Source organism: Mytilus edulis, chromosome 3, assembly GCF_963676685.1.
Source record: "Mytilus edulis chromosome 3, xbMytEdul2.2, whole genome shotgun sequence".
NCBI lineage: Eukaryota > Metazoa > Mollusca > Bivalvia > Mytilida > Mytilidae > Mytilus > Mytilus edulis.
In genome coordinates this window covers 83,764,197-83,788,665 of record NC_092346.1, presented here as the reverse complement: position 1 = coordinate 83,788,665, position 24,469 = coordinate 83,764,197, and the positions used below count along the sequence as shown (strand labels likewise).

Here is a 24,469-nt window from a genome sequence, read left to right as displayed (position 1 = left end):
TTTTTAATCATTTCCTTTAAATTTTAAACAATTTTACATTTGATATTTAAATTGAAAGAAATAACATATTTTTAATTCTCTATTTTTGGGAAATGCCAAGGAGGATCTTAAGATTATTAATGTACCTGAAAAATTTTCAAATTAAAAAAGATTTTAAAACCTTAACTGAATAAAAGAAATAAAAAATTACTAACCTGGCCACGATCTTTGTCAACTTTCTTGAAGCACTTATTGAGCGAAAGATTATGTCTGACAGAATTCTTCCAACCAGTTGGTGCATTCTGAAAGTACGGGAAGTGGTTTAAGATCCATGAGTAAATATCTTTGACTGGTAACTTCTTGTGTGGTGAATCCTCAACAGCCATGAAAATCAAACAACTGAAAGAGTATGGCGGTTTACTATGTATATGTTTCTGTGGATTGTAAGGAACATGTGGTGGATGAGTTGGGTTGAAATGGTTGCCGTCTCTGTGATTGTTGTCATTCTCCTTTTGTGAGTCGTCATCATCATCAACATCACTAGGTTTAATATTCTTCAATAAGTCATTGTCTTGTAGCCAAGATAAACTTGTTAGTTCATCATCATCTTCTATATCAACTTTATCCAGTCTTAATTCAGCAAAGCAGCTACTACTTAAAGGGTCCTTCATGTCGTCATCACATTCAGAGTCCTCAGCTGACATACAACTTAAAGCCTTCGACAGTGCACTTCCTGGGAAACTCTGACTAAGACTGTTTACAAGACGTTCTCTCATTGAGGCATCACTTTCATCTGAATTACGAGTTGGTGCCATGGCAACCAAATGCATCAACTGCAAGCTGCAAAAGATAAACAAAACGATATTGTATTTGACCAAAAAACCTGCATTATCTCATTGTACAAAACATATTTTTTTATACACAATTAATGTCAGACCACTTTACACAAGTTTTGTACCCATGTGATCCTTCTTGTAACCTTCTACCTTTTTTGTTTATATGCTAGCATGATTTATCTTCCCAAGAGTTAGTTTTTTTACATTCTTTCCCAATTGATACATTGAATCAAATACTAATAGAATACATCAAAGTTTAAATACACTAAACTTGCAAGTGTAAAATTTGTGAGTTATTGAGCAGGAATTTATTTTTAAAGATATAAAAAAATAATGAAGGCAAAGCACAGTGATTTTTTTCTTAATCAATATCTTCTTCAAAAATAACAATTCAAACATTTCCTTGTAAATGAATTAAGGAAATAAAAAACTAAAAATCACCATAATAATTTCCAAATACAGGTATTAAAGTATATTTTTACCTGGTATGTGAAGATAAAATAACCATCTGTACTTCCACGTTAAATCACAATGTACTAACTAACTATCTAAAGTACTTCTATCTTATATCACACTATCTTAAGTAATGACAATTTTTAACTACTCAAGACCACTAATAGACAAGCCTCACACCAAGAGGCCATACCTATTATTAACCTTAGGTTAATCCTTTGATGTCTTTGTACAGGTTAATTACATAAAATCTCCAGGTTAATTAAATAATCCAAACTTCATTTAATTATTAACTCCTGACAAAGGAATGTTTGTTCAACTGCAAATGTATAAGAATTATCACTGTCAACGATTTTACTTGTGAAAACATATGATTTATTTTTTTGATAATTGCAGTTAGTACAAACTTAAACAAAAAGTCTAACAATTTACTGTAAAACAGCTGTTTGTCTAAGTTTTCAGTTTCTACAATTGTTTTGTGGTGGTATTTTTACACTATATATTTTTAATCCTTTCTTTGTCTTTGACACTTATAGAAGTCTTAAGTAAAATGTTCCTTAATTTGTTAGTCTTTTATATCCCTTAAAAGGTTCTTTTTTCCCTCATTCTTTAGTCACGAACAAAATAATATAAAAAAGTTACCTTTTCATTCTGACAGATGCAGAAATTGTCATTACATATAAATTCCATAAAATTTATCTCCATTCCTAAGCTAGTGAGATCAATAAAGTTGTTTTATGAGTTACTATGGTAACAAATGGAAGCCATGCAGTCAGATTTAACACACAAAAATATCAAATTTCACATTTTTATTTTTCTTACGAAAATTCCATGTTCTGAGATTATGTTAATCAAATGAGTTCCAAAATGGATCAATTACAAATAAAAAAAATAAAAAGAATTATTAATCATGATATAAATGTATACCAATCAATAGCATGCTTGACAGATATGTAAGCTGGAAATCTATTGGTTCAGCATCCATAAAGCAACATCAATTCTACCTGAACAGGTAAACAGACAGGTGGAATTACAGGTGAGACAAACTCATCTATCAAGTCTCCTCATCAAAAATGCTTAAGAATCAGGGAAAATGGGAGAAAAATTGTTGCGGAAAATCAGAAACATGTTTTCCAAATGAAATTTACATTTTTTTCATGGATATTAATACAGATTAAAGAGAAAGAAATTTCTCAAGGAGTACAGGTGAGTTTGACAATTAACAGATAGCAATAAACAAAACACTCATAAAATTCATTTTACAACTGATATATATCAAATACACAGTCATGACAGGGACTAACATCATGCAAATTTGACTGAATTTTAGATTTCCTTAATTCATAAGTTACAGTCAAATACAATCTTTGCTAATATTCATTAGATTTCCAATATGGCCTTAATTATTGATTAGTTCTGGAACTGTCTTAAACAGAATCAATTGAAAAGCTAAGGATTCTGGGTAAATACAAATATAGCAATAATACTAACCAAAAATAGAATAAAGGAGAATTTCATTTTATTTCTCTTGTTTGAATAGTATCAAAATAGAAACAGAAAAAAATGCATAATGGTCAACAACATCAGAAGGGTGAAGAATGACAAAATAGGACTACAATGTATTAAAATCTATTTTTCATATTTAAAATGTTTTTGCTCCAAAAATTATATAAATATAAAGTAATGTTCTTTACCTAATTATTCTTAAGTAAATACATAAATGACTGGCCTTTTAAAAAAATAAAACAAAGAACAATCAATCAATTATGTAACAGCAATATCTAATGAGGCCTTCTTACGCTACATAATCCATTGGGATTTGACTGAAATTAAAAAATTCTTCGTTTTTCAACAACTTTTTTAGTAACTTTATAACAAGAAGCATTGAAATAAAATAAAGCGAAATTTTGAAAAAAAAAGTAATTCAAGCACATGTTATATAGTTCCATATTTCAGGTTGTCTTTTTTTTGGTTAAGGTATGTTGACGAACAGTTACAAATGTATATCTGTAATGCTATACTAGAGGTTATAAATTTATGCAAAAGCAGCAGTGATATAAGTATAAAATTAAACTTTGGAGGTCAATTACTAGTGCATAGCAATTCATATTTCACCACATGTTCAAGTCTTGTCAAGGTGAAGATATCAAGGCTTTTTTTTGTCTAGCCAAATTTAAGATTGTGCCACAGAACTAAGACAAAATATGAAATCAGGTGTAAGGCAATTTTAATAAGTAACGTGTATGATACTTTAAATAATTTTTAATGCATTTGACTTGCCACTCTCTGAAAACTCTCTCATTGTTGAAGGCCGTATGGTGACCTATAGTTTTTAATGTCTGTGTCATTTTGGTCTTAAGTGGATAGCTGTCTCATTGGCAATCATACCACATCTTCTCTTTTATATCAACAGTTACACTGTGGGTAACAAAAAATTATCCCAACAAGTGTGTTTCTGTTACATAACATATACAGTAGTATAAATTGTATTGTCCATGACATTTTGAGACTTTATCCTAAGTTTTTTTTTACAAAGACTTAATGTGTTAGATCTGACATAATACATGTAGACCCCCCCCCCCCCCAAAAAAAAATAAAAACACCTTTAAAATTCCAAAATTTAAACAATTTTTTTTACATGCTTAGGTCACCTTCTCAATCGAGATACGCACTTCATTCCTTATCCCCTTTTATTAATATTTGTAAATTATCCAATACCATCTCCTCCCAACCTTTAATAGTGGCGACAGTGGTCTTATAAAGACCTACCTATACCAAGATTAGAATATGGACAAATTCCCATGCATGAATTGTTGTTATGTATTATTATGTACTAACATTACACATCATTTTCATACCAGGTTAAGATAGACACTGTTTACCACTCCCCCCCCCCCCCCTTTTTTTTATCTGATCATTTATTTGTCCCTCTTTATTTAGAAAACTTTCTACGACATCTACTACTCTTCCTCACGAAAAATAAAATAAAATTGACTTACCCCTGTTTATTAAAATGTAGAAGTTTGTCAGAGTAAACTACTACATGTATGTTTATACACAAAACAGGAAGTTGACCCCATTGTGTAAATAATAAGATCTTACAAAAAAATAGACTAAAGAAACTTGTGTAACAGCCTTAAATTCATTCAAAAATACCGCCTCCATTAAAATACAGTGATCAAACTGTGATTTAATAGCTAATCAATGACTTGATGGCATTTAAATCCACTCTGGGGCATTTAAATGTCTCTTGATCTGAGAACCATGCTTTCCTTCTTACTACAAATTGTATCATTTTTGTAAGACATATTTAAATATTTCACATGAGGGAATATAATAGTAAAGATACACAATTGTATTCATGCTTCAATAGAAATAACAATGTGACTATTTGAGGTGATAAATGAATATATAGGACATTTTTACTTGTAAAACTTTTCATGTGACATATTTCACAGTAGTTGACAGATTTTACAGATAACCTATCCTATTTCATACTCCTACCTTATAACTTTATAAAGATTACTCCAATGTGATTGTCAATGCATTAACTTTCTGTTTCATATTCCAGACACAAAATCTCACAACTAAAAGAAAGTTTACATAGATGCTAAGGGGTAAGATGGCGTCTCTACCAACTCATCACTAAAAAGAATGCTGGGAGATAGAGAGAGGATTTCATTGGTTAGCTGACCAGATCATCCCGGCTACCATGTGATAGTTCACACAGCTGTGCATCATATCCATGGATACCACACACAGTTTCCTTGGCAACATGTACTTGTTATTTAAAATAGTGACATGGAGGGCTTTAATTACATCCCTGCCAGCTATGCACAAATTACAATTGGACATGTCAAAATGTATAGGAAGAACATTTGATATTTGCCCATTGGCCCTGTTATCTAGATTAAAGATAGATACAAGCAATTATACAACATATCTAAACATTTATAATCATCATATCATTATAGTCACAAATACTTCATTTACATTAGGGGGATGTAATAAACACCACAGGAAGTTTATACAAAGGATTAATTTTACTGTGTATAAAAATCACTACAAAATTCTTAAAATCACTATTTTCACAAAAGTAGCATTTAAACAAAAATCAAGACAGATTTTTTAAAGAAATAAGAGAAAAGTTTAAACTTACATTCACAAATTTATCTTAACCAGAATCACTGAGGCATTTCAGGGACATTTAATTGAGAGTATTGATTAGACAACAGCTGTAGAAAATTCCACATGTCCTTGGATGTAGATGTATGTTTCAGAGCTACACCTACAACTGGCTGCAATTGATTATAACAGGACCACTTGTTGATTGTGACCAGAATACACATAAGATAATGACCTGGAGATGACAATACACACACATATATATACTTAATCTATTTATCTATGTCACTGATAATATACAATTATGACATGTACACTATTTTTTTTCTTTTCCTTATTTACATAAAAAACCATTTATAGATTGTGTTACATGTTTAGGGAATTATGTTTTTATTGATTCAATATTTTTTCCTCAACTTTCTAAGAAATTTTAAATAAAAACATTTTTGGTACTTCATTTAAAAAAAAAATCTTGTTTGTAATTAATTGTCCTATTAATAGGAAAAGAAAGATTTAACAATTACTCAGAAATGTAAACACAGAAAAGAACATCCTATTCAGATTTTCAAGCCAATGGCAATGACCTTATCCTAGTATATATTTCTAATTGTTTTTGTTTTACTAGAGGCTCAAGGAAGCCTGAATACCTCATCTTGGACAGTCAGACAACATTGTATTTGTTAAAATGCCAGAAAGAGTAGCTTTTGATTGTTTGATCATTATCTTGAATTGCTAGTCATCTTTACATTAACATTTCTATTTGTCTACTATACTTTTCCAGAAAATAGCTAACAAGAATATGTCACTGGGACATCTTGCCCTGCTTGCACTGTAACATTTCATGGTCAATAAACTAAAAATCTTCCAAAAACTCTAATTTGGCATATATATATATATATATATATATGTATATGTGTGTTTTTTAAGTATAAATTTGATGGGACCACAACTTAATGGTGTCAACTAACTCAAACAAAAACTTGAACCTGATATGCTCTATCAATTTCCACATGCTCAGTGAATTTTGATATCTGGGTAAAAAATGTTTACAACAAATGAGCTTAGTTGATCAGTACTTTACTTTTGAATCATCCAAAACATTGCTGATACAAACATTCTATATCAATTTCATAACAAGAGTGAACATACTAAAAGTCTTGCCTGCTGTTCTAATTATGATAGACCTCATGTTAAAAGCCTTTTGAATTAGGGTTTTACTACAAGTATCACATAAACTTTATCAAAATCATGATCCATGTATATCCACACTAGCCAGACAGTCATGTTTTAAATACAATGATTCTATAAATAAAATATAGCTGACTATTTGCTTTCAGTATCCAAGAAAAAAATAGCAAGGAAAACAATTGACTAATAAACTGAGGTCAAGGTCAGATGATACATGCCAGACAGAAATGTATTACTAACTCTCATTTCATGCAAAACCAGTTTTTTTTTTAAAGCAGCTGCTGAACCATGATAATAAGGTCAAAGACTAGGGACCTATATAACAGGTAGAAACTTTGTAACAAAAGTGATATATAAATACCATGATAATAAGGTCAAAGACTAGGGACCTATATAACAGGTAGAAACTTTGTAACAAAAGTGATATATAAATACAAATCATCCAAAGGGACCTATATAACAGGTAGAAACTTTGTAACAAAAGTGATATATAAATACAAATCCTCCAAAGTCATCAACATTCTCAACATGAAGATTTAAACAAATAGTTTATGCAGCCACCTCCAAGTTATCATTCAGTAGTTTTTGCATTCATCAACTTTTGATTCAGGTGAGACAAAAGTCTGACAAGATGGTATGTGCCAGTAATATATATTAGATAAACTGATGACAAAGATATATATTTATGGTATTATGCAAATGTTGAAACTAAAATGGCAATATTTAACCATAAACTATGCTCATCATTCAAAGTCAATGAACCATGCATGACTGAAGGTGCAGTGCCAAAAAATCTGTGAAAATGAGAAATGCCAATGCTCATAAAACTTCATACCAAATACTCATCATAATTAATTCCAGATATCATTCCCCATCCACCAGTGGAGTTCACCATAAACTGACCTAGTTACAAACTAATACTTTGTTGACACTCCTCTTGAATCAGCATGCTTGTGTCTTACTTTTTTAACTTCTTCAACTCAGAAGAAACCAGACAGTGGCATTATTTTTGTTCATGAATCTTGTCTATAGATGACCTTGCATTATAATTCAAGATATTAGTAACAAGAGTAAACTTGCTGGAATGTCTTACTTGCTTTACTGACCATTGTTTTTATGTTGATAGTCCTAAATAATATATTTAATAGCTTATATAATCTTAGAAACGAGGTTAACAAGGAAAAATTAACACTGACCAATGTACCCTGAAAATGAGATCAAGGTCAGATGCTACTAATGCCAGACATAATTACCTAACAACCATTCCATACACCAATCAAAGTTGAACTATAGCTGTTACTATAGGTTCTTAGAAACAAACTTAACCAGGAAAACTTAACATTGCCCAATGTACCATAAAAATGAGATCAAGGTCAGATGACACTTGCCAGAAATAATCACCTAACAATCATTCTATACACCAATCAAAGTTGAACTATAGTTTATAAAATAAAATGGTTCGTAGAGTGTAGCTGATACGACTGTAGAGGTCAAATACAGAATAGATGGTGCAAGTTTGGACACAATTTTGTCTGAATTTGAATTGTGATCAATATGACATAATATATGCTTCTTACAAAAAATAAATGTGGTAACAGATCTCAAAAATTTGAAATGGGCTGAAATGTTTGCATTCATTTTACATTGAAGATTTCTTGCTATTGTGCACAAAACTGTGCAATTGATTATTTCTTGCTATTGCGCAATACTGTGCTATTAAAGATTTCTTGCTATTGCTCAATACTGTGCAATTGAAGATTTCTTGCTATTGTGCTTTTGAATAATACTGTGCAATTGAAGATTTCAATACTGTGCTACAGCTCATAAAATTTACTATACAATTGAAGATTTCCTGCTATTGAACAATACTTCACATAATTTACACATCATGTTTGGTGTGTATCTCCTGCCATATCAGTATTTTTTACTTTTATATATAAATCAGAAAGAATCACTGTAAAAATGGAAAATTTTAAGAAAAAAAGAAGAAAAAAAAAAGAATGAATAAATAAATAAATTGCTTCACCAAGCACAGCTGGATACGATCGCAGAGGTCCAACCCTGAAGAGTTTGGGCAAAAATGGACACAATACTCCCACTTGATACACGTCTGAATTTGGATTGTTAATAAACAAACAAGAGTGCACATGCTGAAATGTCTCGCCCTCTTTATTAATCATTGATATTATGTTGATAGTCCTAAATATAAAGCTTTATCACAACTGTCACATAAACTTAACATTAACCAAGATAACTAAACATTGACCAATTAACCATGAAAATGAGGTCAAGGTCAGATGAAACATGCCAAGCAGACATGTACAGCTAACAATTCTTCCATACAACAAATATAGTTGACCTATTGCTTATAGAAAAACAGACCAAAACACAACCAGATGCTCCGCAGGGCACAGCTTTATATGACCGCAGAGGTCAAACGGTTGGGGCAAGAATGGACACAACATTCAAGCTGGATACAGCTCTGAATTTGGATAGTGATTAAATAGTTGACACAGCATAGGTTTCTGACACAAAATGCATGTGGCCTAATGAACTTAATTTTTTTTTTTTTGCTTTTGAGCAATTTACTATGCTGTTGAATATTAATCCTCTCCAAGAAAAAATATTTGAAGAAATTTTCTTTTTAAATTTTGAAATCTGAAATAATGAAAAAAAATTGACCCCACACCAATTTTTTTTCACTTCCCCCTTTCCCTAATTCCAAAAATGATCTCAATTCAAATTTCTTATGGAGTTTGAAACAATAACTACTCATTTAAATACATCATAACATGTTAAAATATAAAATGTCATACAGTCACGGTTAAAATTAATATTAATTATTAGTAACTTCTAAAATAATAAATGTGTAATGTGTCCAAAACATATAACGTTATAAAGGGACATAACTCAAGAACTGTAAAAGTGAAGCTGCCAAAAATTGAACTTCAACTGAGTTTAGAAGTAATGTGCATTATATACACATTTCATTAAATTTAGGTGAGACAAACTTAAGTTAAAAGTCAGAAACTAAACAATTCTTCAATTTTTCCACTCGTAAAGGGGCATAATCCTAGAATGGTAATCAAAGTGCTTGTAATCACTGAATGGTAAAGATTGCTTTAATTTATCAGTTGGTAGTAAAGTGAATATTGCATTTTATATTGTATGTAGCATTGATTTAAGTAGATTCAACTTCTATTCTTGACAAAGAAAGATAACTCCAATTTTCAAAGAAGATAAAATAAAGCATTGGTTTTAGGTGATTCAAAAACAATTCTGGACAAAGAAAGATAACTTTATTGACTTGAAACTACAAAAATGATTATGTTTGGCCCCTTTTTGGCCTTTTAATCCTAGACTATTTGCCCCATAACCCTTAAAATATATCTCAACCTTCTACTTATGGTATTAAATATTTTGGTACAATTTCAGAACAATTGAAATACTTTTACACAACTTATTGTTCTGACACTAGATAAATGCTATTTTTGGGCCCTTTGGGTCCATAATTCCTAAACCTTAGGGACCATAACCTTCAAAATCAATCCCAAGCTTCCTTTTGTGGTTATAAACATTGTGTTAAAATTTAATTGATTTATATTTACTTATACTAAAGAAATTATCCGGAAACCATCTGTCTTCGGACGACGACGACACGATACCAATATACTACCGCAAAATATTTTGCGATTGTATAAAAACTTAACACTGAGCAATGATTCCTGAAAATGAGGTCAAGTTAAAAAAAAACCTGCGTGACTGACATACAGATCATAAAATATTTCAATACACCAAATATAGTTGACCTATGGCATATAGTATCAAATAAAGACCAAAAACTCAAAAACTTAACTTTGATCACTGAACCATGAAAATGAGGTCAAGGTCAGATGACATCTGCCCGCTAGACATGTACACCTTACAATCATTCCATACAACAAATATAGTAGACCTATTGCATAAAGTATGAGAAAAACAGACCAAAACACAAGAACTTAACTTTAACCACTGAACCATGAAAATGAGGTCAAGGTCAGATGACACCTGCAAGTTGGACATGAACACCTTACAGTCCTTCCATACACCGAATATACTAGACCTATTGCTTATAGTATCTGAGATATGGACTTGACCACCAAACCTTAACCTTTTTCACTGATCCATGAAATGAGGTCGAGGTCAAGTGAAAACTGTCTGACGGGCATGAGGACCTTGCAAGGTACATACATACCAAATATATTACTTATAATAAGAGAGAATTTAACATTACAAAAAATCTGAACTTTTTTTTCAAGTGGTCACTGAACCATGAAAATGAGGTCAAGGACATTGGACATGTGACTGAACGAAACTTCGTAACATGAGGCATCTATATACAAAGTATGAATCATCCAGGTCTCCCACCTTCGAAAATATAAAGCTTTTAAGAAGTTAGCTAACACTGCTGCCAGATCACTATCCCTATGTCGAGCTTTCTGCAACAAAAGTAGCAGGCTCGACTAAAAAATCTTTCCCAAGATATGGTCATAATCTCAATACGAATTTCCAATGGAGTTTGCAACCATAATAACCTATCTAAATACATCATTTAAGTCATATGAAATTTCAAATTAAACTAGAGGCTCTCAAGAGCTGTATCGCTCACCTGACTCTTCCTGGTTTTTTGAAATCATATAAAAAAAGATAAAATTTGGCTACAAAGTAACAACACTTGGCCAGAACCTCATTAGGAAAGGAACATTTCTGCTATGTTTGGTTTCATTCAATTCAGTGATTCTCTAAAAGATGAAATTTGTATGTTTTTCCCATAGCGTCCTATGTTAAACTTAGCCCCCCGCTGGCAGCCATCTTGGATGATGGTTCAGCTACAAAGTAACAACACTTGGTCAGCATCTCATCAGGCACATTAATACTAGGTTTGGTTTCATTTCATTCAGTGGTTCTCTAAAAGAAGTCATTTGTATGTATCTTTCATAGGGACCTATGTTAAACTAAGTCCCCGCCGCTGGCAGCCATCTTGGATTATGGATCTGCTACAAAGTAACAAAACTTTGTCAACACTTCATAAGGAACATTTATGCTATGCTTGGTTTCATTCCATTCAGTGGTTCTCTAAAAGAAGTCATTTGTATGCATTTTCCATAGGGTCCTATGTTAAACCAAGTTCCCTGCTGGTGGCCATCTTGGATGTTGGATTGGTGACAAAGTAGCAACACTTGATCAGCATCTCATAAGGAACATTCATGCTATGTTTGACTTCATTTCATTCAGTGGTTCTCTAAAAGAAGACATTTGTATGCATTTCTCATTGGGTCCTATGTTAAACTAAGTCCCCAGCTGGCGGCCATCTTGGAAAATGGATAGGCTACAAAGTAACAACACTTGGTCAGCACCTCATAAGCCTTTAAGGCACATTCATACTAGGCAGTGTTTTCCTTTTTTCACTAAGGTAAGGTGGGTGTTTTAAAAAAATAACTTGCAACCGGGTGGTTTTTTTTTTAAAAATGTCCAACCTTTTTTAATTTACTGTGGGTGCATGTGGGGGTCACAGAAATAAAGATTAGTATAATATTCACATTTAATGGAGTTGAACAAACATAAATAGAAGTAGTTATATTAATTGTCAAATATTCTTTGATTTTATTTTTTCAAAAATTTATCTCTTTTATCTCTTCTTTCATTTACAATTTTATGCATCAGCATGGATTTAAGGCCTTTCGATCCAGGTTTCTGTCCTGTTTCTTGCTTTTGTGCCGTATTTTTGGCACACAGAACAGTAGTATCCTTCCTCTGTGACTATAAGTCATTTGAAGTCTTGCTCATATTTGTCTTCACTTGCGTGTCTTTTCTGTTGTTTGGTTGATTTTTGTTCAATTTCCACAACTTCAACATTACTATCAATTTTATTTAACTTATTTTGTCTAGTATTTTCTTTATCATCATCGTCATCTGCCTTTCTTTCCCCCCATTGATTAATGAAAACATTGAAATTTGACGATTGGACGCCATCTTTGTCAATGAAAACAAGGCGGGATAAGTATTCAAATTTTAACGGTACGGAACCGAAAAAAATCCGGATTTTGAAAAAAAAAGCCGACCATCTCCTGAAATCGAAAGGTGGTCGGCTTTCAAAAGAAGGTGGTCGGCACACCCTGCTTAAATGCCGAATGGAAAACACTGCTAGGTTTGGTTTCATTTCATTCAGTGGTTCTCTAAAAGAAGTCATTTGTATGCATTTCCCATGGGGCCTATGTTAAACTAAGTCCCCTGCTGTCGGCCATCTTGGATGATGGATTGGCTACAAAGTAACAACACTTGGCAAGCACCTCATTAGGAAAGGAACATTTATGCTATGTTTGGTTTCATTCAAAACAGTGGTCCTCTAGAAGTTGAAATTTGCATGTTTTTCCCATAGGGTCCTATGTTAAACTTAGACACCCACTGGCAGCCATCTTCGATGATGGTTAAGCTACAAAATAACAACACTTGGTCAGCGTCTCATAAGGCACATTCATACTAGGTTTGGTTTCATTTCATTCAGTGGTTCTCTAAAAGAAGACATTTGTATGCATTTTCCATAGGTTCCTATGTGAAACTAAGTCCCCTGCTGGCGGCCATCTTGGATGATGGATCGGCTCATTGGGTTCTATGTTAAACTAAGTCCCCTGCTGGCAGCCATCTTGGATGATGGATCGGCTACAAAGTAACAACACTTGGTCAGCACCTCATAAGGTACATTCATACTAGGTTTGGTTTCATTTCATTCGTTGGTTCTCTAAAAGAAGTCATTTGTATGCATTTCCCATAGGGTCCTTTGTTAAACTAAGTCCCCTGCTGGCAGCCATCTTGGATGATGGATCAGCTACAAAATAACAAAACTTTGTCAACACTTAATAAGGAACATTCATGCCATGTTTGGTTTCATTCCATTCAGTGGTTCTCTAAAAGAAGTCATTTGTATGCATTTCCCATAGGGTTCTATGTAAAACTAAGTCCCCCACTGGTGGCAATCTTGGATAATGGATCAGCTACAAAGTAACAACACATGGTCAGCACCTCATAAGGAACATTCATGTCATTTTTGGTTCCATTCCATTCAGTGGTTTTCTAGATGAAGTCATCTGTATGCATTTCCCATAGGGTCCTATGTTAATAGTTATCAAAAGTACCAGGATTATAATTTAGTACGCCAGACGCGCGTTTCGTCTACATAAGACTCATCAGTGACGCTCATATCAAAATATTTATAAAGCCAAACAAGTACAAAGTTGAAGAGCATTGAGGATCCAAAATTCCAAAAAAGTTGTGCCAAATACGGCTAAGGTAATCTATGCCTGAGATAAGAAAATCCTTAGTTTTACGAATAATTCAAAGTTTTGTAAACAGGAAATTTATAAAAATGACCACATTATTGATATTCATGTCAACACTGAAGTGTTGACTACTGGGCTGGTGATACCCTCGGGGACGAAACGTCCACCAGCAGTGGCATCGACCCAGTGGTGTAAATAGTTATCAAAAGTACCAGGATTATAATTTAGTACGCCAGACGCGCGTTTCGTCTACATAAGACTCATCAGTGACGCTCATATCAAAATATTTATAAAGCCAAACAAGTACAAAGTTGAAGAGCATTGAGGATCCAAAATTCCAAAAAAGTTGTGCCAAATACGGCTAAGGTAATCTATGCCTGAGATAAGAAAATCCTTAGTTTTACGAATAATTCAAAGTTTTGTAAACAGGAAATTTATAAAAATGACCACATTATTGATATTCATGTCAACACTGAAGTGTTGACTACTGGGCTGGTGATACCCTCGGGGACGAAACGTCCACCAGCAGTGGCATCGACCCAGTGGTGTAAATAGTTATCAAAAGTACCAGGATTATAATTTAGTACGCCAGACGCGCGTTTCGTCTACATAAGACTCATCAGTGACGCTCATATCAAAATATTTATAAAGCCAAACAAGTACAAAGTTGAAGAGCATTGAGGATCCAAAATTCCAAAAAAGTTGTGCCAAATACGGCTAAGGTAATCTATGCCTGAGATAAGAAAATCCTTAGTTTTACGAATAATTCAAAGTTTTGTAAACAGGAAATTTATAAAAATGACCACATTATTGATATTCATGTCAACACTGAAGTGTTGACTACTGGGCTGGTGATACCCTCGAGGACGAAACGTCCACCAGCAGTGGCATCGACCCAGTGGTGTAAATAGTTATCAAAAGTACCAGGATTATAATTTAGTACGCCAGACGCGCGTTTCGTCTACATAAGACTCATCAGTGACGCTCATATCAAAGTCACCCGCTGGCAGCCATCTTGGATGATGGATCTGCAACAAAGTAACAACACTTGGTCAGCACATCATAAGGAACTTTCATGCCATGTTTGATTTCATTTCATTCAGTGGCTCTCTAGAAGAAGTCATTTGTATGCATTTCCCATAGGGTCCTATGTTAAACTAAGTCCCACGCTGGTGGCCATCTTGGATGATGGATCGGCTACAAAGTAACAACACTTAGTCAACACTTTATAAGGAACATTCATGTCATGTTTGGTTTTATTCCATTCATTGGTTCTCTAGAAGAAGTCATTTGTATGTTTTTCCCATAGGGTCCTATGTTAAACTAAGTCCCCCACTGGCGGCCATCTTGGATGAAGGATCGGCAACAAAGTAACAACACTTGGTCAACACATCATAAGGAACATTCATGTCATGTTTGGTTTCATTCCATTCAGTGGTTCTCTAGAAGAAGTTCAAAATGTAAAAAGTTAACGCCGACGACCAAATCATTTCTCAAAACAACAATTATGTTTAGATTGATGAAAACATTGATATTATGTAAACAAAACGAAGATTTTCATACATTGTCAGAGGAAAAATCAATCACGACCTCTTTGTTAGTACCTATATCCCCTGTACCGATGATACACAGTGCAAATGGCTAGTTTTTATTATATGCTATTTTCTTATAATTTATAATTTGTCTAAATTTAGATGAAGTTTACTTTTTTTATTTGCTCACTTCCAGCAAACAATTCGCCAACATGTTTTCCGTATGCAGCATGACCTTTCTTTTAAAAATCAAGAGATCACATTACACAAGTGTGAATGGAAAACCAAAAAGTAACATTGCTCCGTCATCAACATAAACTATATCTTAATGTACCTGTTAGGCCAACTAAAATTAAGAAGAAGATTTTCATCCAGATTTTTGAAAAAAAATTGGGCTGTTGGGAGGATTTTATTTTTTAAATTTTGTTTTATATGAAACCTGCTTGTGAGGTGTTCTTCAAATATATTTATACATGTGTAAGGAATCGTACATAATTTTTCAAATTCTTCAAAGAATATCTCTGATTGACAACCAGTGTAAGATATATGTATGTATTGTTTCAAGAATTGGATTAACATTAGTTTTCACCGGTCACTCGCGTGACTTTAGGTCTTCAAATAGAAAATGATATACATAATCATGGCTAAAATAAATTGCCTTCAAATTACCTTCATCAGCATTTTTAAAATAGTAACTTCTAAAATTAAGTTCACAGCTAGTCACCTCAAGACAATACAACATTCCTTCATGCATAATTTAAGGGCAGTGTAAGGGAGGTAATCTAATAAATTTAAATTATTGTTGTGTTTGAATTAAGTTATAGTCTGGAAACTAGAAAAATGCTTATTTGGAACCTTTTTTTGGCCTAAACTGTTTGGACCAAAACCCCAATAAACCATTCCAACCTTCCTTTTGTGGTAATAAACCTAGTGTTTCAATTTCATACATTTCTATTGACTTGTACTAAAGTTATTGTCCGGAAGCTAAATGTCCTGGATGCCGAATGGATGCATGTACCAATATATGACCACAAAATATAACCAGATGCTCCGCAGGGCACAGCTTTATACAACCGCAGAGGTTGAACCCTGAACGGTTGGGGCAAGTATGGACACAAAACTCAAGCTGGATTCAGCTCTAAATTTGGATTGTGATTAAATAGTTGACACAGCATAGGTTTCTGACACAGACTGAATGTGGTCTAATGAACATAAAATTTTTGTTTTGCCTTTGAGCAATTCACTATGCTGTTGAATATTAATCCTCTCAAAAAAATGTTTCAAGAAATTTTCTTTTTATTTATGAAATCTAAAATGAGAAAAATTGACCCCCCCCAATTTTTGCTTTCACATCCCCTTTTCCCTTATTCCCAAACTGATCTAAATTCAAATTTCTAATGGAGTTTGCAACAATAACTACTCATTTAAATACGTATACATCATAAAACATTAAAATGTAAAAAAAGTGCTTGTTATCACTGAATGTTAAAGATTGTTTTAATTTATCAGTTGGAAGTAAAAGTGAATATACATTGTATATTGTATAAAACAATGATTTAAGTTGATTCAACTACTATTCTGGACAAAGAAGATAACTCCAATTGAAAATCTCTTGCTATTGCACAATATTGTGCAATTAGATATTTCTTGCTATTGCGCAATACTGTGCAATTGAAAATACTTGCTATTGCACGATACTGTGCAATTGAAGATTTCTTGCTATTGGGCAATACTGTGCAATGGAAAATTTCTTGCTATTGCACAATACCATGCAATTGACGATTTCTTGCTATAACTGAATACTGTGCAATTGAAAATTTCTTGCAATTGCACAATACTTAATATAATAATTTTGGATCCTGATTTTGACCAACTTGAAAACTGGGCCCATAATAAAAAATCTAAGTACATTTTTGGATTCAGCATATCAAAGAACCCCAAGATTTCAATTTTTGTTAAAATCAGACTAAGTTTAATTTTGGACCCTTTGGACTTTAGTGTAGACCAATTTGAAAACAGGACCAAAAATGAAGAATCTACATACACAGATAGATTTGGTATATCAAAGAACCCCATTTATTCAATTTTTGATGAAATCAAACAAAGTTTAATTTTGGACCCCGATTTGGACCAACTTGAAAACTGGGCCAATAATAAAGAATCTAAGTACATTTTTAGATTCAGCATATCAAAGAACCTAACTGATTCATTTTTTGTCAAAATCAAACTAAGTTTAATTTTGGACCCTTTGGACCTTAATGTAGACCAATTTGAAAACGGGACCAAAAGTTAAGAATCTACATACACAGTCATGACAGTTAGATTCGGCATATCAAAGAACCCCAATTATTCAATTTTGATGAAATCAAACAAAGTTTAATTTTGAACCCTTTGGGCCCCTTATTCTGTTGGGACCATATTGGGACCAAAACTTCCAAAATCAATACCAACCTTCCTTTTATGGTCATAAACCTTGTGTTTAAATTTCATAGATTTCTATTTACTTATACTAACGTTATGGTGCGAAAACCAAGAAAAATGCTAATTTGGGTCCCTTTTTGGCCCCTAATTCCTAAACTGTTGGGACCTTAACTCCCAAAATCAATACCAACCTTCCTTTTGTAGTCATTAACATTGTGTTTAAATTTCATTGATTTCTATTTACTTAAACTAAAGTTATTGTGCGAAAACCAAGAATAATGCTTATTTGGGCCCTTTTTTGGCCCCTAATTCCTAAACCGTTGAAACCAAAACTCCCAAAATCAATCCCAACCGTTCTTTTGTGGTCATAAACCTTGTGTCAAAATTTCATAGATTTCTATTAACTTAAACTAAAGTTATAGTGCGAAAACCAAGAAAATGCTTATTTGGGCCCTTTTTGGCCCCCAATTCCTAAAATGTTGGGACCAAAACTCCCAAAATCAATACCAACCATCCTTTTGTGGTCATAAACCTTGTGTTAAAATTTCATAGATTTCCATTCACTTTTACTAAAGTTAGAGTGCAAAAACTAAAAGTATTCGGACGACGACGACGACGACGACGCCAACGTGATAGCAATATACAACGAAAATTTTTTTAAATTTTGCGGTCGTATAAAAAGCTGGGATGTAAAATAGTTATCCCATTCGGACTTGGTGTGTCAGTGTAAGATCACCCTCTGGCCTCCGGCCATCAGGATGATCTTACACTGACACACCGCGTCCTTATGGGATAACTATTAAAGAATCACTCCAATAGTGAGGGCTCACACTACTTCAGAATTATAGGGAGAAGTGACTTCACTTTTTGAAACTGATAGGGAGAAGTGGTGAGATTTGAAAGAGAAGTGCTCAATCGCGCGGTGCGCTACAATGTTGGGATTTTACTATATTATAAAGGGTCATATGTAAATAATGTTCTTTTAATATTATTCAATTCATATCTGAGTATTCAATTAAAGTAACATTTCAAATCAAAAAGTTGTTTAAGTTTTACTAAGGTTCTTGTGAGAAACTACCAACTAAATATTTAATATCTAGCACTAAAAAAAATATTTTTTTATTTTAAACCAGATGCTCCGCAGGGCGTAGCTTTATACGACCGCAGAGGTTGAACCCTGAACCGTTGGGGCAAGTATGGACACAACATTCAAGCTGGATTCAGCTCTAAATTTGGATTGTGATTAAATAGTTGACACAGCATAGGTTTCTGACACAGAATGAATGTGTTCTAATGAACTTAAAATTTTTGTTTTCTCTTAGAGCAATTCACTATGCTGTTGAATATTAATCCTCTCAAAAAAATGTTTGAAGAAATTTTCTTTTTTATTTATGAAATTTCAAATGAGAAAAATTGAACCCAATTTTTTTAATCACATCCCCCTTTCCCTTATTCCAAAACTAATCTCAATTAAATTTTCTAATGGAGTTTGCAACAATAACTACTCATTTAAATACATCATAAAATATTAAGATGTAAAAAAACTGCTTGTTATCACTGAATGGTAAAGATTATTTTAATTTATCAGTTGGTAGTAAAAAGTGAATATACATTGTATATTGTATATAACAAAGATTTAAGTTGATTCTGGACAAAGAAAGATAACTCCAATTAAAAAAAAATCTTGCTATTGCACAATATTTTGCAATTAGATATTTCTTGCTTACTATTCTGGACAAAGAAAGATAACTCTAATTAAAAAAAAATTTGCTATTTCACAATATTGTGCAATTAGATATTTCTTGCCATTGCACAATACTGTGCAATTGAAAAGACTTGCTATTGCACAATACTTAATATAATAATTTTAGATCCTGATTTGGACCAACTTGAAAACTGGGCCAATAATCAAGAATCTAAGTACATTTTTAGATTCAGCATATCAAAGAACCTAACTGATTCATTTTTTGTCAAAATCAAACTAAGTTTAATTTTGGACCCTTTGGACCTTAATGTAGACCAATTTGAAAACGGGACCAAAAGTTAAGAATCTACATACACAGTCATGAAAGTTAGATTCGGCATATCAAAGAACCCCAATTATTCAATTTTGATGAAATCAAACAAAGTTTAATTTTGGACCCTTTGGGCCCCTTATTCTGTTGGGACCAAAACTCCCAAAATCAATACCAACCTTCCTTTTATGGTCATAAACCTTGTGTTTAAATTTCATAGATTTCTATTTACTTATACTAATGTTATGGTGCGAAAACCAAGAAAAAATGCTTATTTGGGTCCCTTTTTGGCCCCTAATTCCTAAACTGTTGGGACCTAAACTCACAAAATCAATACCAACCTTCCTTTTGTAGTCATTAACATTGTGTTTTAATTTCATTGCTTTCTATTTACTTAAACTAAAGTTATTGAGCGAAAACCAAGAATAATGCTTATTTGGGCCCTTTTTTGGCCCCTAATTCCTAAACTGTTGAAACCAAAACTCCCAAAATCAATCCCAACCGTTCTTTTGTGGTCATAAACCTTGTGTCAAAATTTCATAGATTTCTATTAACTTAAACTAAAGTTATAGTGCGAAAACCAAGAAAATGCTTATATGGGCCCTTTTTGGCCCCTAATTCCTAAAATGTTTGGACCAAAACTCCCAAAATCAATACCAACCTTCCTTTTGTGGTCATAAACCTTGTGTTAAAATTTCATAGATTTCCATTCACTTTTACTAAAGTAAGAGTGCGAAAACTAAAAGTATTCGGACGACGACGACGCCAACGTGATAGCAATATACGACGAAATTTTTTTCAAATTTTGCGGTCGTATAAAAATGTAAAGAATTTATAATATATTAATTACAATTTAATTCAAATCTATCTTGTGTATAAAATTCAGTGTTTCTCATAAAAAAATATAAGTTATTAAGCTGGGCCATAATATAATTAATAGTCTCAGAGTTAAGCAACTTTGAAACAATCCATAAAAAATATAGGGAATTATATACACCAATCAATTAGATGTAACCAAAAGTCTCTTAATGCGTGTGGAATACGTAATTTTTCCCTTTGGGATCAATATTCTTCTGTCAGCTGTTCCATCCGTGCGTTCGTAATAATTATTGTAAAAGTACGGATTTCGGTCATAGCTGGTCTGGTTCAGATCCGTAGTTTAGAAATCAGTCAATGGCGGACGAATGCAAGAAAATTTTCAAAAATAAACGATGTTTGACAAGTTATTTGGAAAGGAACATGACGTTTTTAATGCAATAAATGGATTAAACATTTACTGGAGGCAACTTTTATCACGTTTAAATGAAGTAACAAACTTATTTTGCCGCCGAAATTTAGGTTGATGTACCATGTGTACGTTTTGGAGTAACAAGCACCGGAACTTGTGGAAATGCACGAAGTGATAAAAAGTTGTATTTTTATCAAATAACCTGCTTCACACTGCAAAGACAATGCTTCAACCTGTTTTCTTAAGATAATTAATCGTTTATGTCTAAATTTCTTTAATTATCAATAAAAAATTGATGTTTCATCAACTTGGTAAAAATTGAAAATGTCTGATGACGGAAGCGACTGAAAGCGAGTATCGTCAAGAACAGGGCGACTTGTTTTCGCTTTTGGGGGTCAGGGAAAGCGACTTCTTCGCCCAAGTCGCCTGGTAGCGTGAGCCCTGATAGTATAATTGTAAATTGTCAACACGCAAAATGCCGACGAAATAAAGAAAAATTGACCTAATCGGAAATGACAAGAAGAAAATATCAAAGACTTGCCAATCTATTACATCTTTTTTTCAAGAATAATGACCATCAAAATTAAAAAAATAGTTTAATTCTTTACCTTTATGAAAAATCGAGAAGAAAAAAGGTTTCTATCAAATATCGCAATTGTTCTTCTATTGTAAAGTGCTGCCCATTACGGAGCACTCGAAAGTCTGATTTTTCTATCATTTTTTCTTAAATTGAAATCCGTTTTGACTAACTTTAATATTGATATTATTACATACTCTCAACATGAAGTATACAGAGATGCTTGTTGAATTGATTATAAACTTACAAAATAGAATTAATTTATTATTGTGCTGATAAGGAGCTCTCGAAAGTCCGATTTTTGTATTAATTCTCTTATTGAAATCACAGGCACTTGTTTCTATCCATTGGAAGACCCCCTATAAATGTATATTTATGTAAATATACGTTGATAGGGGGTCTTCCAATGCACATAGATGAAGAGAAAAATGAATGGTTGGCTTGAGAAACAAAAATATTATCCCTGTATCAAATCTATCTTCGTTGCAACGAGTACATGTATGCTCCTTTAGGATAAAGGGGGCTGCCCCACTCATTGCAATTATTCTGTCTCTTGAGATATTAAATATTCCCAAACTGTATGGCCTGTGTGAATTGAATTGAAACATTTCAGTACGATAATTCACTTTTAATGGGGTGCTATGGATTTTACCTTAGGCCTAAAATAAAATATTGTTTGTTTCCCAATTCTCAACCTACCCTGCAAAAACGGTGCTATTCGTAAAATGTTATTGTCAAAACTAAGTCAAATATTATTTTATTCATTTCCAATTTTCTGGCTTGCTGGATTGTACGATATTGCTCAAGCTTTTTTGAAAAATAAAACTATTTCCCTACCTATCTACCCACACCTGGCTTGGCAGGGTCAGGATTGGGGAAACAAACAATATAGGAATTTAGGCCTGATACAAAGCTAGTCTTAAGATTTGATTTTTTTAATTAAAGCCTGGCATCTCTTCCAAAATATAACCAGTCAGATGTCTAATATACTTTTTTTAAGTTGTCTTTTATTTCAATTGAGGAAGTTTCAATGGTTATTTTTTTTTAACACATTTCTACCTGCATGACTTGTCTTTTGAATCTTTAATATCTACATTTTCTGATGCAAATACTTGACTCGTGAAAACATTCTAGTAAATATGCATATATGTCAGTGAAAATGTTTCTTTAAAATAATTCTGGTCATTCCTTGTTTATAAAGGTTCCAGTATTTCATTTAAGAATTGAATGTTTCTTTTTGTAACTTCATTGGGGTGTAAAAGTGTTAACTGAAGTACATTGTGTATGAAACATGGAAGCAAACAAACATATTTTTAAGGTTGGCCTTATATATTATTTCATTGACAAATAAATGGGGAATGTGTCCATGGGAACAGATGATGCCCACGCTCCACTCTATCAGTACAAGAAGAAGCTATTAAGAACTACATTTGTACCTGCTGAAGTGTATACTCAAGTAATTACAGAGGGCAATGATGTCAATGCAATCCAATAGTTCTGCTGAGACAGACTAACCAATCAATTTCATAAACTCAATTACTCACCAATCGTTTTCCCTCATTTTGACTGATTTCTTCTTAATGTAGTGTAATTTTATGTTTCTTTCATTTTCTGTTAAATGTCACCTTTAATGAAAATAGGTATAAGAGTTTTAGAAATAATGTTAATTTATCCAAGTTGTATCCTGGTAATATCTTTCTTTCACACACACACTTTTCATGTAAATAATTATTGCCTCAGTAACTAAGCTTTTAGTTTATGAAAATACATACATTGAATCATACAAAGTTTGTACAACTACCTCAAACACTGCAAATGGGCATACTTGTATATGCACTGTCAGAGGCCTTTAACTAATTACTACCACTGCAAATGGTCATACTTGTATATGCACTGAGGCCTTTAACTAATTACTACCACTGCAAATGGGCATACTTGTAAAATGTATATGCACTGAGGCCTTTAACTAATTACTACCACTGCAAATGGGCATACTTGTATATGCACTGAGGCCTTTAACTAATTACTACCACTGTACTTTGAAGGATAGCTTTCTCATTGGCATTAATATCACATTTCACCATTTTTATAAACATGCCCGCCATGGCCAGTTACTGTTTATTCAGAAATTATTGCAAGGTTTTCATAACTGGGAATAATGCGACTATGAGAAAATCGAAATATTAAGATCTTGCGTTCTCATATTTTATCTGTAATTTCGATAATTAATATTGCATTATTGTCCATTCTTTGAAAATCCCAATAATAAATGCAAGCAATAATTTATGAATTTACAGAAGTTGAAGTAGTAGTTCCTAAATATAAATCAATCCTACATTAGAACTATGATGTCTCACCTGGTTTAATTTGTATACTCAGTGGTTGTTTTGACATTAGAATCTCTTTTTAATTAAAATATCTAAGAAAACTTCAATAATTCACTTAAATGGTAAAATGTTGATAATGCAAGGAAAAGGATCTCCTCAAAAGAAAACAAAATATTTGGAGATATGTCTCACATGCCTTGAAGCAGAATCAGTAGCAGTGAATTTGAAAGCCTTTAACAATATAACTTCATGTATTGTGGAGGAGAGAGACAGTCCTCTGTCTTTACAATGAACGTTTATAAAATCTTCAGGCTCCAAACTCAAATTTTGAAATTTTTTAGTTAGATTCTGTTGGCCTGGGCCACATTTAAAAGAATGTCTGTTTTCCCTCCCCCGGGTCTACCCTTTGTAAATAGACCAGGAAGGCAGGTTCTTTTTTTTTTTTTTTTTTTAACTGGATGTTATTGTCATA

General features: G+C 32.8%; 1 protein-coding gene across 7 annotated transcripts in view; it reads right to left on the bottom strand.

The window, feature by feature from the left end:
* LOC139514564 (forkhead box protein N3-like) overlaps positions 1-24,469 on the bottom strand; it is a 37,528-nt gene that overhangs the window by 10,294 nt on the left and 2,765 nt on the right. For 2 of the 7 annotated variants that reach the window (XM_071303945.1, XM_071303948.1), the window contains exons 2-3: positions 23,215-23,295; positions 195-819 (exon numbers count right to left, since the gene is read on the bottom strand). In XM_071303945.1, the coding sequence (XP_071160046.1) occupies positions 195-819; positions 23,215-23,231 (642 nt within the window). In that variant the 5' untranslated portion in view covers positions 23,232-23,295. Of the gene's footprint in view, positions 1-194; positions 820-1,297; positions 1,367-1,910; positions 1,979-4,772; positions 4,925-23,214; positions 23,296-24,469 lie in introns of those variants that run through there. The other 5 variants (XM_071303949.1, XM_071303946.1, XM_071303947.1 and 2 more) reach the window with 5 other exon arrangements.